The sequence below is a fragment of the Caretta caretta genome, chromosome 3 (assembly GCF_965140235.1).
Source record: "Caretta caretta isolate rCarCar2 chromosome 3, rCarCar1.hap1, whole genome shotgun sequence".
Classification (NCBI taxonomy): domain Eukaryota; kingdom Metazoa; phylum Chordata; order Testudines; family Cheloniidae; genus Caretta; species Caretta caretta.
This window is the reverse complement of record NC_134208.1, coordinates 8,491,457-8,504,232: the sequence shown is the minus strand read 5'-3', so window position 1 is coordinate 8,504,232 and position 12,776 is coordinate 8,491,457. Positions and strand designations below refer to the sequence as shown.

Sequence of the window (12,776 nt, the reverse complement as noted above, 5' to 3'; positions counted from 1 at the left end):
ATCAGGCTTCTGATGATAAACGGTATGCATTGCGGGAATGACCTGACTGGGACTGTTACGGGTATAGACAGGCCATTGTTTTGTTCTGTGTTTGTACAGTGCCTACCACTCTGGGATCCTGGTCACTGACTAGGGCTTCTAGGCACTATGGTAATACAAGTAATGAATAAGGACAAATAATATAGTGAGTACTGCTGATCCCACGGTAATGTCCTCGAACACAAATGAGGGGTTTGTAGCTGCAACTGGTGCGTGCCCTGGGGATTTGAACTGTCTTCTGCTGGCCCCTGGTGTTGGAATCAAGGATCTAATGGGTCTCTTCATTGCTAATTCCTGTCGTTTACTAACCACTTTGCAAATACAGGTTTTACAGTGGTGACAAGTGCTCAGGCACATTGAAAAAAGTGCATGATGAGTCTGCCATTTCATCTAGGGCAGAGGTTTTCAAACTGTGAGGTGTGCCCCCGTTCATGGGAGTGAGCAGCAATGCCAGGCAGCTTGGGCCAGCCACACACCACCTCCACCCCCGACTCACCTCATTTTATCTGGGTTGGGAGGTGGGGTAACCAAAAATTGTAACTCAAAAGAGGGGGGGAGCTCAGCTGAGCTCAAAAAGTTCGAAAACTGCTGATCTAGGGCTTCTGGTAAGGTCATAAATTACTGGAGTGAGGTGCACTTCAGGAAAACACACAGATCAGATTTATAGCCCCCAAGTTTGCTTTCTTTTATTTTATAAAATACATGGATCCAACTTTATTAAAAAAAACCAGTAAACACCTACAACCCACCCCCCCAAAGCACTTCCACATCCGTGTGCAGGCTCCAGGGCTCTCCACTGTGCATTTGTTTACTCTTTGCCTCCCTGAAAGCTATCCAAATGCTATTATCCGCTACTACCCTGATTGGTTCCCTGATCTGCAACCCAATCCTTCTGATTGTGCTCCTATGTCCTCTGCTGGTTTAATATTACCATGCTGTGTAAAAGGGGTGGAGGTGCATCTGGTTTGATTTTGGTGGTTTTCGCTAGACTGAAAAAATATAAAAAAAGGAAAAAACTCTGGTAATTGAGGCAGTGTGTGAATATCTGTGCAAGGCATTTATATGGCCTCTGTGAGGTAGGGAAGTACTCATGTTCCCACTGTACAGAGGGGGATCAGCGGCACAGAGGCTAACTGACTTGCCCAAGGTCATACAGGCAGTACCTGTGATGGAGCAAGGACTTGAACCCAGTTCTCTCAAGTTCTAGGTTAGAGTCCTAACCACTAAACCATCCTTCCTCTGTGTGTGTGTATGTGGATACACAATTTCTTTTTAAATCCATGAATCAATCATTTCACAGGAAGGGGACTGTTCAAAGGGAACTTCAAGGGCATTGTTAATGAGTATCAGAAACAGGAATTAAATTATCACTTGTATGGAAACAGCATTTAGATAGGATGCTGATAGAATAATTGTGTGGTGCTTTTTTCAATGGTAGGTTTATCGCATTTGAACAGAGATCAGTTGATGAGCTCAGAGCATCTTTGGGAGAATAGAGTAAGAGAAATTACTCAAATACACGTTAGTTATTTAGATGAGCAGCAGCAATGTGCTTGGTGCTGTTTGCCAGTGGGAGAGGGCAGTCCTGGAAACTGATGCCCTCTATCCACAAACAAATACAGTATAGGCAGCAGAGTCCAGTCTGCTCCTGAAACCGGAAGTTCTCATTACCCAGATAAATGTCTAGTTCTTTTTTTGGTTTTTGTCATCCTAAGCTTCTGTCTTTGGGGCAATACCTTGGGGGCAATGAGTTACCCAGGTGGTTTATGCATAGTGTGAAAAGTGTTTATTTCCTTTTATCAGTTGCCAATGTGTTGCCTTTAACATTTCATTGCTTGACTGTCCCATTACTCTTATTATATGAGAAAGTAAATAGAAGTACCTGACTTACCTTCTCTACCATTCATACACCTTGGCCCTATCCCCTCTTCTGTCTCCTCTGTAAACTAAGCCTTTCCAATCTGCTCACTCTCTCCAAGCCTCTAACTCTCATCACTGGTCTCTGAACCCCCTTATTTCTGCTGTATCCTTTGTGAGATGGGATGACATAAAATGGACATGGAATTCTACCCCTCAGAGCACCCTAAACACTTCCTCTCCCTCCTTGTTGTTTATGTCTTCCATGTAATTGTAGATATTTAGCATGTCTCCTCCCCTTGGTCATTACATAGACTTTGTTGTTCTCCTGGAAAGTGATCTGTTTCCTAATGTCACTGAATTGATTGTACAGAGAATCCCACTCTTCCACTATTGCAAGCAAGAAACATAGGCTAAGATTTTCAAAGCGACCTAGTAATAAAATTAATGGAAACTGGATGTTCAAATGCCTTGAGCAGCTTTGAAAATCTGCTGTTTTCCTTTACTGGAGCAGCAGTTAAATGGGAAGGTTTTTAAGTGAGCTTCTCCATAATGGCTGGGTCTGCAAGGGCTTGTCTACACTACCCACCAGGTCGGCAGGCAGCGATCGATCCAGCGGGGCTCTATTTATCAGATCTAGCATAGACGCAATAAATTGACCGCTGAACGCTCTCCCATCGATTCTGGTACTCCACCAGAACAAGGAATGCAAGCGGAGTTGACGGGAGAGCATCAACTGTCGATATACCGCAGTGAAGACACCGCTGGAAGTAGATCTAAGTATGTTGACTTCAGCTATGCTATTCACATAGCTGAAGTTGCATATCTTAGATCTACCCCGCACGGTAGTGTAGACAAGCCCCAAGTCTCTGCTGCAAGGAAGTTAGTATCTGCCAGTAATTTGTCAGGAGGAAGAACAGAGGTATGGAAAGGGCAATATGATGGGAAAACATTCAAAAAGGGATGACCAATATCTGGACAGTTCTCGCCTATGTTCATACAGCTGTACCAGTTTTGTTTTCACAAGCAGTTTTTGTGACTGGAAGGGCTAAGAGCTTGTACTGAGGCAACTTTAGAAGCCTCTACCAAGTTAAAAACAAAATGTAACAAACGTTTTGAGTTTAGGGGATTAGTAAAGAGAGATGGATGGAGTCTTTTACCTCCAGGACGCTGCTTTGACTCTAGTCCAGAAACACAATTTTCAACTGTGACTAAGGGCTTGACTACACATGAAAATTAATCTGGAATAAGGTAGGGTGTGAGTTTAGAGCGGTTTAACCATTCTTGCTTTAACTTCATGTATGGATGCTCTTATTCTGAAATAAGAGTGCCGTACTCCAAACTAGCTTAATTCACTGCCAAGGAGAAATGGCTAGAAAATAGGCTATTGTTTTTTGACTGCAAGTAGCTAGGGTGGAAGTAATTTGGATCGTTTACTACGGAAAAACTAGCATTCTTCAGCTTGATCTTTGTTTCCTTCCTTCATATCCTGGCTCCAGCGCATCATACTCAAAACAATAAATACCAGGAATTAAGTGACACAGGAGGAACGGTCGATTCTACAGCAAAAGGCCTCTGTTAGAGGTGGCCTATAGAGGGGACAAGGAAGATGAAGTAACACATGCGTCACTCCCTCCCTGCTTAGAATCATAGAATCATAGAATATCAGGGTTGGAAGGGACCCCTGAAGGTCATCTAGTCCAACCCCCTGCTCGAAGCAGGACCAATTCCCAGTTAAATCATCCCAGCCAGGGCTTTGTCAAGCCTGACCTTAAAAACCTCTAAGGAAGGAGATTCTACCACCTCCCTAGGTAACGCATTCCAGTGTTTCACCACCCTCTTAGTGAAAAAGTTTTTCCTAATATCCAATCTAAACCTCCCCCACTGCAACTTGAGACCATTACTCCTCGTTCTGTCATCTGCTACCATTGAGAACAGTCTAGAGCCATCCTCTTTGGAACCCCCTTTCAGGTAGTTGAAAGCAGCTATCAAATCCCCCCTCATTCTTCTCTTCTGCAGGCTAAACAATCCCAGCTCCCTCAGCCTCTCCTCATAAGTCATGTGTTCTAGACCCCTAATCATTTTTGTTGCCCTTCACTGGACTCTCTCCAATTTATCCACATCCTTCTTGTAGTGTGGGGCCCAAAACTGGACACAGTACTCCAGATGAGGCCTCACCAATGTCGAATAGAGGGGAACGATCACGTCCCTCGATCTGCTCGCTATGCCCCTACTTATACATCCCAAAATGCCATTGGCCTTCTTGGCAACAAGGGCACACTGCTGACTCATATCCAGCTTCTCGTCCACTGTCACCCCTAGGTCCTTTTCCGCAGAACTGCTGCCTAGCCATTCGGTCCCTAGTCTGTAGCGGTGCATTGGGTTCTTCCGTCCTAAGTGCAGGACCCTGCACTTATCCTTATTGAACCTCATCAGATTTCTTTTGGCCCAATCCTCCAATTTGTCTAGGTCCTTCTGTATCCTATCCCTCCCCTCCAGCGTATCTACCTTGATAAAATAGAGGCATAGCTATCAGAATTTTTGGATGCAGAACGCACACAAAATAAATGGCTATAAATTTTGGCTTTGCTGAACAAAGGGTACACAATGGTTACATAGATTTATCCAGTTAATAGTTGCAGTTACTGACCCCGTAAATCATGTCTACTACTTTAAAGGGAAGCTTAGCCATTTGGGATTTTTTTTAAAAAAAACCGCACAACAAAAAAACCATCATAGTTTAGATTCAATACATTTTACTGTCTCTTATCTCTTAAGCTTTCAGTCAATAAAGAATCTTTCCACAGAAAGAGAGGTCCTAAATGTTTCATGCTGCTGAAAGCTAAAGCTTCAAGACGCAATTTTGGAGATACAGATTGGATAAGCACCACCAACGCTGCTGACCCTGGCTTGTTGCAGACAGTGCCGTTTTTAACATGGTTTGCTGATCATTGTTATACTTCTCTATATTAAAGAGACAAGGTGGGTCAGGTAATGTCTTTTTATTAGACCAACTTTTGCTGGAGAAAGAGACAAGCCTTCAAGATTACAGGCGCTCTTCCGTGTAAGTGAAAAAGCTGGTCTCTTTCACCAGCTGAAGTTGGGCCAATGAAAGACATTGCCTCATCTACCTGGTCTCTCTGTCCTGGGACAAACATGGCTAGAAGTGCACTGCAGACTGTTCTCTTATCTTAGACGTTTTCAAATGTTTTCATGTAGCCCATTTTCTCTTCAGATCTCAAAGACATTTACAAATATTCACCAATTAAATCCCCCTAATACCCTGGTGAGGCAGAGAAGTAAGTATTTGTTGTTAGGCCCATTTTACAGATTTAATTTTCTCCCCCCGCCCTCTTTTTTTTTTTTCCTGGTTGAATAATTAGAATGGATCATTCCAGAGATTATCAAGCAACCAGGTGTTTCTCATGTGTGCGAGGTCTCTAATGTTTTTATGTATGGCCTGCAGTCATACTACCTCAGGCCATGGTTTCATCAGATATCACAACTTGGAGGAGGCCTGGTCAATATCTTGTTGGGACCTCCATGAAGCACACCGTGCTGCAAGGAACAGTGGTGGGGATTCAGTAAGTGGCAGCCTCTTGAATCAGTCCTGAATGAATGCCCCCATACTTGATGATTACCCATTCTGTTCGTTCCCTGAGGGGTACCTGGCATTAGCCACTGTCAGAAGATCAGACACTGGGCTGGATGGACCTTTGATCTGATCCAGTATGGCTGTTCTTAGGTACTGTGCTGGAGGATACAGTGCTGCTGGAGATATAAAACCAAGACCCAAGACATTTGTGATCATTTAAAGAATCTATGGCCCTCATGATAAGCACAAGAAGCTGCTTTGAAGGTGCTCAGGGGCTTGGAAGGTGGATTAGTGAGCAGAGTACAGGTGAGATGGCCAGAGTCGCACAACAAATTAAATGATCACATAATCTTGAACAATCTAGAATTTGCGTACATTTATAGAGATACATTTGACAGTACATCACATGTGTATGCAACTAAACATATGCAGATAAAATAAGCCAGGTCTTTGATAATCTTCTGACTTAATGGTTCCCCCAGTGCATAGCAAAGCTTTGAGTGCTGTGTGTAAATGTTATAGTAGACTGGGAGATTGTGGAGCTGTGTACTAGTGGAGTGATGTGGGATCTTTGGAAGAAAGGTATTCTATAAATGCCAGTCATAGGAATGTCAGTAATTACTGCAATTTTCCTGGAGCCTTTCCCTGGCTCTGTGGCACATCACAAATCCACTTTGGTTTCCAGAGTAGAAATTCCACACGTACTCCACTGAAACAAGATTTACAACTTCAGGTTTAGGATTTTGACATAGCTCTGACATGTGCCGCAGTTAGCTTTTGGAACTGTTTCCCTATTAGATTCCGATCATTTACAGGATAAAACTTGTTTTGCGTATTGTCTGCTAAGCATCTCTGCAGCCAGCTCTTATTACTGGAGGCAACATTCAGATTCCAAATATTGCACTCCAGATGCTTCAATCAGAAATCTTTACCAGCTTAATTGTAGGAGTGTTTGCAAGACTGAGTGCATATTAACTGGCACAGCAGTCATTGGGTGCATTATTTAAATTTTCCATTTAAAAGCTGAATTGGAATTTGATATTATTGTCAAGTTGCAGGAGGTGGGGTGCCTCAGACTTGCATATTGCAAAGACGTGGAGAAAGTCATAAGCCCTTTCTCTATGATGACGTGGTTAATTCTCTATGATCCAAGAGCCCAAGTGGCAAATCTGATGGACTGGACCTGCTTGAAGTGTCATCCTGTACATCAGACCCCAAAGATAGTGCTGCCAGTCAAACCCTGCTTGTGATCCATTTGTGTGCTGCAGTGTAGTGTTACATTGCTTGTGCGGCAGCAGGCAGGCAAACCAACGGCCAAACAAATCAAAGACAAAATTGTGCCAGAAAGCCCTTTTAGAAGAAGCTGAAAAGGGGGGACGGTGGGAAGTGAGAGAAGAGGGGAAGGTACTTATTTGTGCAATGTGTAGCCGGGCTTCTTTCCTAACCTGGAACTGAGGGCAAGTTTCTGTGTTGCGTCAGTACTTCACTGACTACAGGTTTCTTGACCGGTTGCAGTGTTCATTGCTGCTGAACCTGAGTAACAACGTCCAGAACTTGTAGGTGGATGATGGTTTTTATTTCTTCTTCAGATATTGTGTACCCCATAAGTGTTGATGATCGACAGCATGGGCATTCATGTTGCTTAGCAGTACAAAAATGTGATCAGTGCTGCCCCAAGAAGCTTAGAGTCTGAGTTAAACATAACACGGCGAGAGATGATAGATAAATAAAAGGGAGCTGAGCTCTGGAAAGGCAAGAGTTACAGCAGTGAAAGACCATGAGATGCTTATTTTAACACACTCTTCCTCTTGGTTTCTCTTCTAAAATCGAATGTAATACAATGAAGACCGGTGTCCAGAATGAAGGTCTTCGGCTATAAGTCATGGTATGCAAGTTGCCATTCACTCACAAGCAGGATTGTACAGGATTTCTGTAGAATAACACAGATGCTTTTGGAAATTGTGCTGTGTTGCAAATTCCTACCACCTGAATGACTGCTACACTTGGCAGCAGACAGCACTGTGTGTTCAGGGGGGTTTAAATTAAGAGCCCCCGCTCTTTTATATACTGACTGGTGATGGGGCATATGAGTATGGAGAGAATCTAATCAGATTGTGTCCAGAGGATACATTTATTTATTAAATCCAGTTTCCTCCCAACACTCTGGGCAATTTGGATCCTCATTTTACAGATGGAGAAACCAGAGGCAGTGGAAATAAAGCAAAGCTCTACTCTGAAAAGTGCCTTCATAAACTTTGCACCATCTTACTAAGGAGATCTGTTCCCTGTGTGTATTCAGTCATAGTTGGCTGACCTTCCTTTTCTTCTTAGGGGAAAAAGGAATTGTTACTGCATTGCTTTTAGTCTGGCAGAGCCAACCTATCTAAGAGAGGGCAAGCTGGAGTCTGTTCCTTCTTGTAGCTCATCAGAAGAGTTTCCTGTGATTTAAATCTGTTACATCTGAATCCAGTAGTGACAGATGTCGCTGAGGGCAGAATCTCTCAGCATTAACTTAACATGCAAAGAACCCACGTTAACTCTCGGACCCCATAATGTGTTCGGTGGGACAGCAGCTAGAAAGAGCAGCTTTTTACCAGTAAACTGAGGTCACTTTACTCTGGAAATCATTGAGAAGCACTTCACGTGGAACCTCTGCAGAGCCACACCTCAGAATAGTATGACAGGAGGTCAGGAGCATCACTCTGAAGTTCCCAGCTCCAGTCCTGTGCTTGGCTCTCCAGACACACCTCCCTCAGAACGTTTACTGCAGCACTGACTCAATGAGCTCAAGTCCTATGGAATATATGGGAGTGAGCCGGGTAATATATTATAAATAACCAGCCATATATTCGGGTGAGGGTGCGTATTCATGTGTGTGTGTTTGTGTCTATGTATATGCACAAACACACAATAATATAATAATAGCCAAGCATAGATGTGCAAAAAGTTAGTAAAGTCTCATTATTATTTTATTTCAGCTCATTCAGACAAACAAACTGAAGCACTATCCCAGTATCCATGGAGACTTCAGCAACGATTTCAAACAGCCATGTGTTGTGTTCACTGGACATCCCTCCCTCAGGTTTGGGGATGTGGTGCACTTTATGGAACTGTGGGGAAAATCTAGCCTTAACACTGTTATATTTACAGGTAAGTCATAAGTTCTTGTTGGACCAGATTCCCAGGGCCTCCCTCGTTCCCCGGTTTGATGACTTCAGTAGGAGCTTGTTCAAGTGAGGCTCTCAGGACTGACATCAGTGACAAATAATTTATACTGCATTTCATTCCCATTAGCCCTGCATAGCCAGTCCTTGCCTTTTGTAAGCAAGATCTTTGTATGTACTGCAGTAAAATGCCTTCAAGAGGTCAGCTCTTGGATGAAGAGCAGTTGGCTCAAGCTGAACCCTGCCAAGACAGAAGCAATGCTGATTGAAAAAGGGAAATGCTTTGATGAGCTGGCCAAGACTTTGTCTTCAACTTCCATCAAAAGCATACAGCCCTTATTCATCAAAGTGGTACAAAACCTCAGGGTCCTCTCAGACTTCTTGCTACTCTGGGCTGACCAGGTAGACTCAGTTTCCAAAATGCCTCCCTTTACCTCCAGCTTGCTAGGAAACCTCATTCCTACCTTGTGGCCGGGGACCTAGCCACAGTGATCTATGAGTTGTCACCTCCAGTCTGGATTACTTTAGCTGACTGTATCTGAAGCTGAATGTGAAGATGATACACAGGTTCCAGCTTGTCCAGAACGGGGCAGCCTACTGTCGCCCTGGCTCAGGCACTGAGAGCAAACCTGTGCTCAAGTCCTTCCACATTCCCACAGTCAGCTTCCGATGCTAGTTTAAGGCTAGTTTAAGGCCTAATTTTCAAAGCAATTAATGGATCAAGCCCCAGCTGTGGCAAAGGCTGATTGTGATCTATGAACTACCGACACAGGTGCATTCCTCTGTGACAATGCAGATCCCAAAGCCCAGGACAAAGCACATGAGAGCTGGGAAGGAAACATCCTCTGAGGAGAACAATCTTCCAGAGGTGATTAGAGTTTGACCATCGTTAAGAAATGTTGCAAAGCCTTCCTCTGTGAGAGAGCCTTTCCACCAACCCTGCCCCAAGCAGAGTTCTTTCCCTGTATTGGTAAAAGTTCTAGAGACTCTGTTTTTTTCTGTGGAAGGTGCCCTGATACTATGGTGATGGGTGGCAATATCAAACACGTAGATAAAAGGGTAAGGTCTTGGGACAAGATCAAAATAGGGAGAGGAGATGGGAGGCTCTGTAGATGGTCACGTTCATCCCGGTTGAAAAGGCAGGACATAGTCCCCATATTAAACAGACACTACATTTTGTCACTAATGAAAGCCAGCAGAGGCCTATTTGGAAGCAAAGCATGAGCCCTCCTGAGTGACTGGCTGTGGGTTTTTGTACCATATTCAGTGTTATCTGGGTAGTCACTCCATCATTAACTGCTTTAGCCCTGATTCCAATAGCTGACAATGCTGCCATATAGGAGCATACCACTTTGGAAATACCGTACCTCACGCCTATTCCGGATTTCTTCATTTAGGGCCAAGTTCTGATGTCCTTATGTTGATTAGTACCTTACTCCACAGTTAGTCCCATGGAAATTAATGGAACTACTCATGCAGTCAGGTATTACCCAACATGAGCAAGGGTATCGGAATCTGGCCCTTAGTGAGAAGGTGTTTCATTCTGAGCCTTCCTGCGAGGAGAAGCAGTTGTCCCGTCAGATACTAAAATGGAGTCATTCTGACATCTGCAAAAATAGAGTAGGTTCTCTTATTTATATAGCTGCTTCACAATGCTATTAGGAGACCCTAAAGCTGGTGGCCAAAGCTTGGCCCTGACCCAGCCTACCTGAGGCCTCCTGAGATATGCAGCATTGCGTCTGCTATGGTTTCTTGTAGTGAGTTGAGTTCAGTCAGGGTGTCATTGACAGCCCTGCGAAGAACAGCCTATTCTCGAAACACGGGTAGGGCAGTGATGGAGCAAGCTTTTCCACATCCTTCCACCAGTGTTCCCTCCAGTGAGATTGGGGCACAACCCAGCATTGTGCCTCACTGCCAGATTCCCTCCCATTGTTCTCCACAGGTGCAAGTAATGGTGGAAGAAGTAATCCACAAGAGTTGGGGGTGTGTTTGTTTGGGTTTTTACCACCATGTCTCCTAACTCTGTTCTGAATCGGTGTCAGGGCTGTACTTACACTTCTGCAATTGTTACCCGGGTGGAAAACTATGGATCCGAATTTTACTAGCGCAGACAAGACCTAGGAGTGTGGTGGAAGTTTGGGGAAAGTTTCTGGCTCTCTTTAAGTACATGCCCAACAAGGATGCCAGTTAGTACCAGCCATTGTGGGTTTAGTGAGGAAGCACCGATCCCCTAGAAACTAGTTTGAGGTCACTACCAAAAATCACATATAAGCTGCAGAACAGCCATCTGATGGCAACAGCTTTCAGCCACTACTACCTGTGCTAGAATGCACTGGTAGCATGGGGGTAAAAAAGGTGAGTATCCTATTACGAGCTGCCCTGAGTTATCCAGTTCTCTACAGATCCACTAGGGTTATGGTAGAATATGTGGTGAATAGTTCCTTATTCTTCCATGAGTCTAATACTGACACCCAGCCGAAACTAAAAGGAGTAATTATGAGGAAAATGGTGAAAATGTATTTGCTGAAGGTGATACTGATGCAAAATCATCTTCAAATATGAAGTGTTTGTGTTGGATTTTTGTCAGGCTGAGAAACCAGGCCACTCAGGTGGGTTTGTGATACTGAAAAATGGTAAATTGTGCTCTCTCTTTTTTTTTTTTTTTTTAGGATCTGATTAAAACTAAGAGATGCTGTTTTTGTCTTGATTAAATTTGTTATAGAAAAAGCAGGCAATAATGCTTTCAGATGAAATGGTGCTGCTCTGCTGCTTGATTGAGCTAAGACTAATTGTGGGCATAATTTTCATCAAATTAACTGAAAATAACTGGGGGAGAAAAAAGAGAAATCCATAAGTGAATTAACATTGCCAAATGACAGCCCGTCTAGACTAGGGTGTGGTGATAGGGAGAGGAATTTTGGCAATATTCTTGAGACATCAAATATCTTCTGCATTTTTTTCCCTCTCTTCCAGAGCCTGACTTTTCGTATTTGGATGCACTAGCTCCTTATCAACCTCTGGCTATGAAATGCGTTTACTGCCCCATTGACACAAGGCTGAATTTTATTCAGGTGTCCAAGTTACTCAAAGAAGTCCAGGTAATGAAATCTCTCTTGCCTTCCCTTTATGTTTATAAACCTACACCCACCCACCCAATGGATACTTTCACTGTGGATGATCTTTATATTAAAGAAATGACTCTTTGTGTTTTCTGGTTTTGCCAAGTCTCTATAAGAGAGCACACAGCATATGCCTCCTCTTCTAACAGCCTGCACTGAAATGTGTACAAAATGGCCACCAATCTCCAGACAGTGGACTTTAAACATTTAACGGCTCCCTATGCAAAGTAACAGTAGGTATGTAGCATAAAACATCACACATTTCCAAGATTGAGCCTCTTAGCAGTTTATAAACACAATCATTTTTCCTGTTGAATCTTTCCTGCTTGTTTAAATATGCCCTGGATGTGTGTGCTAAGTATTTATGTCCCAAAAGTACAAGGTGTGCTGAGATACCTCAGCTTCATTAACTTCAGTTAACTCCACCATCCCCTGGTCCCTCAGACCTATAATCACAGCTTCCTCTTTGATACGGACACTGTACTTTCTGGGCCTGCACATCCAGGTCATATCCAAATCCTGCTGCTTCCTTTTTTATCTCCGGCCAGACTGCCAGAGCTCTTGTTCAGACTGACATCTCCCACCTTGGCTACCACAGTCTCCTCTTCAGTCTTCCCGGCATTCACCTCACCCCACCCCTTTCTATTCAAAATATTGCTGCTAAAATTTTCTTCCTGGTTCATCCCTTCAATCATGTTACCCCCACCCCTCCTCCTGTTGGGTTCTTCTATTGGCCCCCTCTTCAGCACATCCAACACGCACGATAGTGTGAAGAGCTGTGAAAGAACAACATCGCAATGTGAAGAGATGATTGGCTATCTTCCCCTTCACTCCATGAATGATGGCAGATTCCACTGTTCGCTTCTTCCACCAGCACCTTCTTCCATGTTGCCCTTCGGTGTGGCATGTCCTCCTCCTCTGATCAGTTCTCACAGACACTGCCTTGTCCATCAGACTCACGCCTCTACCATGACCCCTGTAGTAAACAGCCTATTAGTGATC

The 12,776-nt window shown here is 43.8% G+C and overlaps 1 protein-coding gene across 3 annotated transcripts in view; it reads left to right on the top strand.

The window, feature by feature from the left end:
* Nucleotides 1-12,776, top strand: part of INTS9 (integrator complex subunit 9) — an 82,222-nt gene that overhangs the window by 52,042 nt on the left and 17,404 nt on the right. For all 3 annotated transcript variants that reach the window (XM_048845824.2, XM_048845827.2, XM_048845825.2), the window contains 2 exons: nucleotides 8,470-8,641; nucleotides 11,629-11,753. In XM_048845824.2, coding sequence (XP_048701781.1) covers nucleotides 8,470-8,641; nucleotides 11,629-11,753 — 297 coding nt within the window. The remainder of the gene's footprint in view (nucleotides 1-8,469; nucleotides 8,642-11,628; nucleotides 11,754-12,776) is intronic.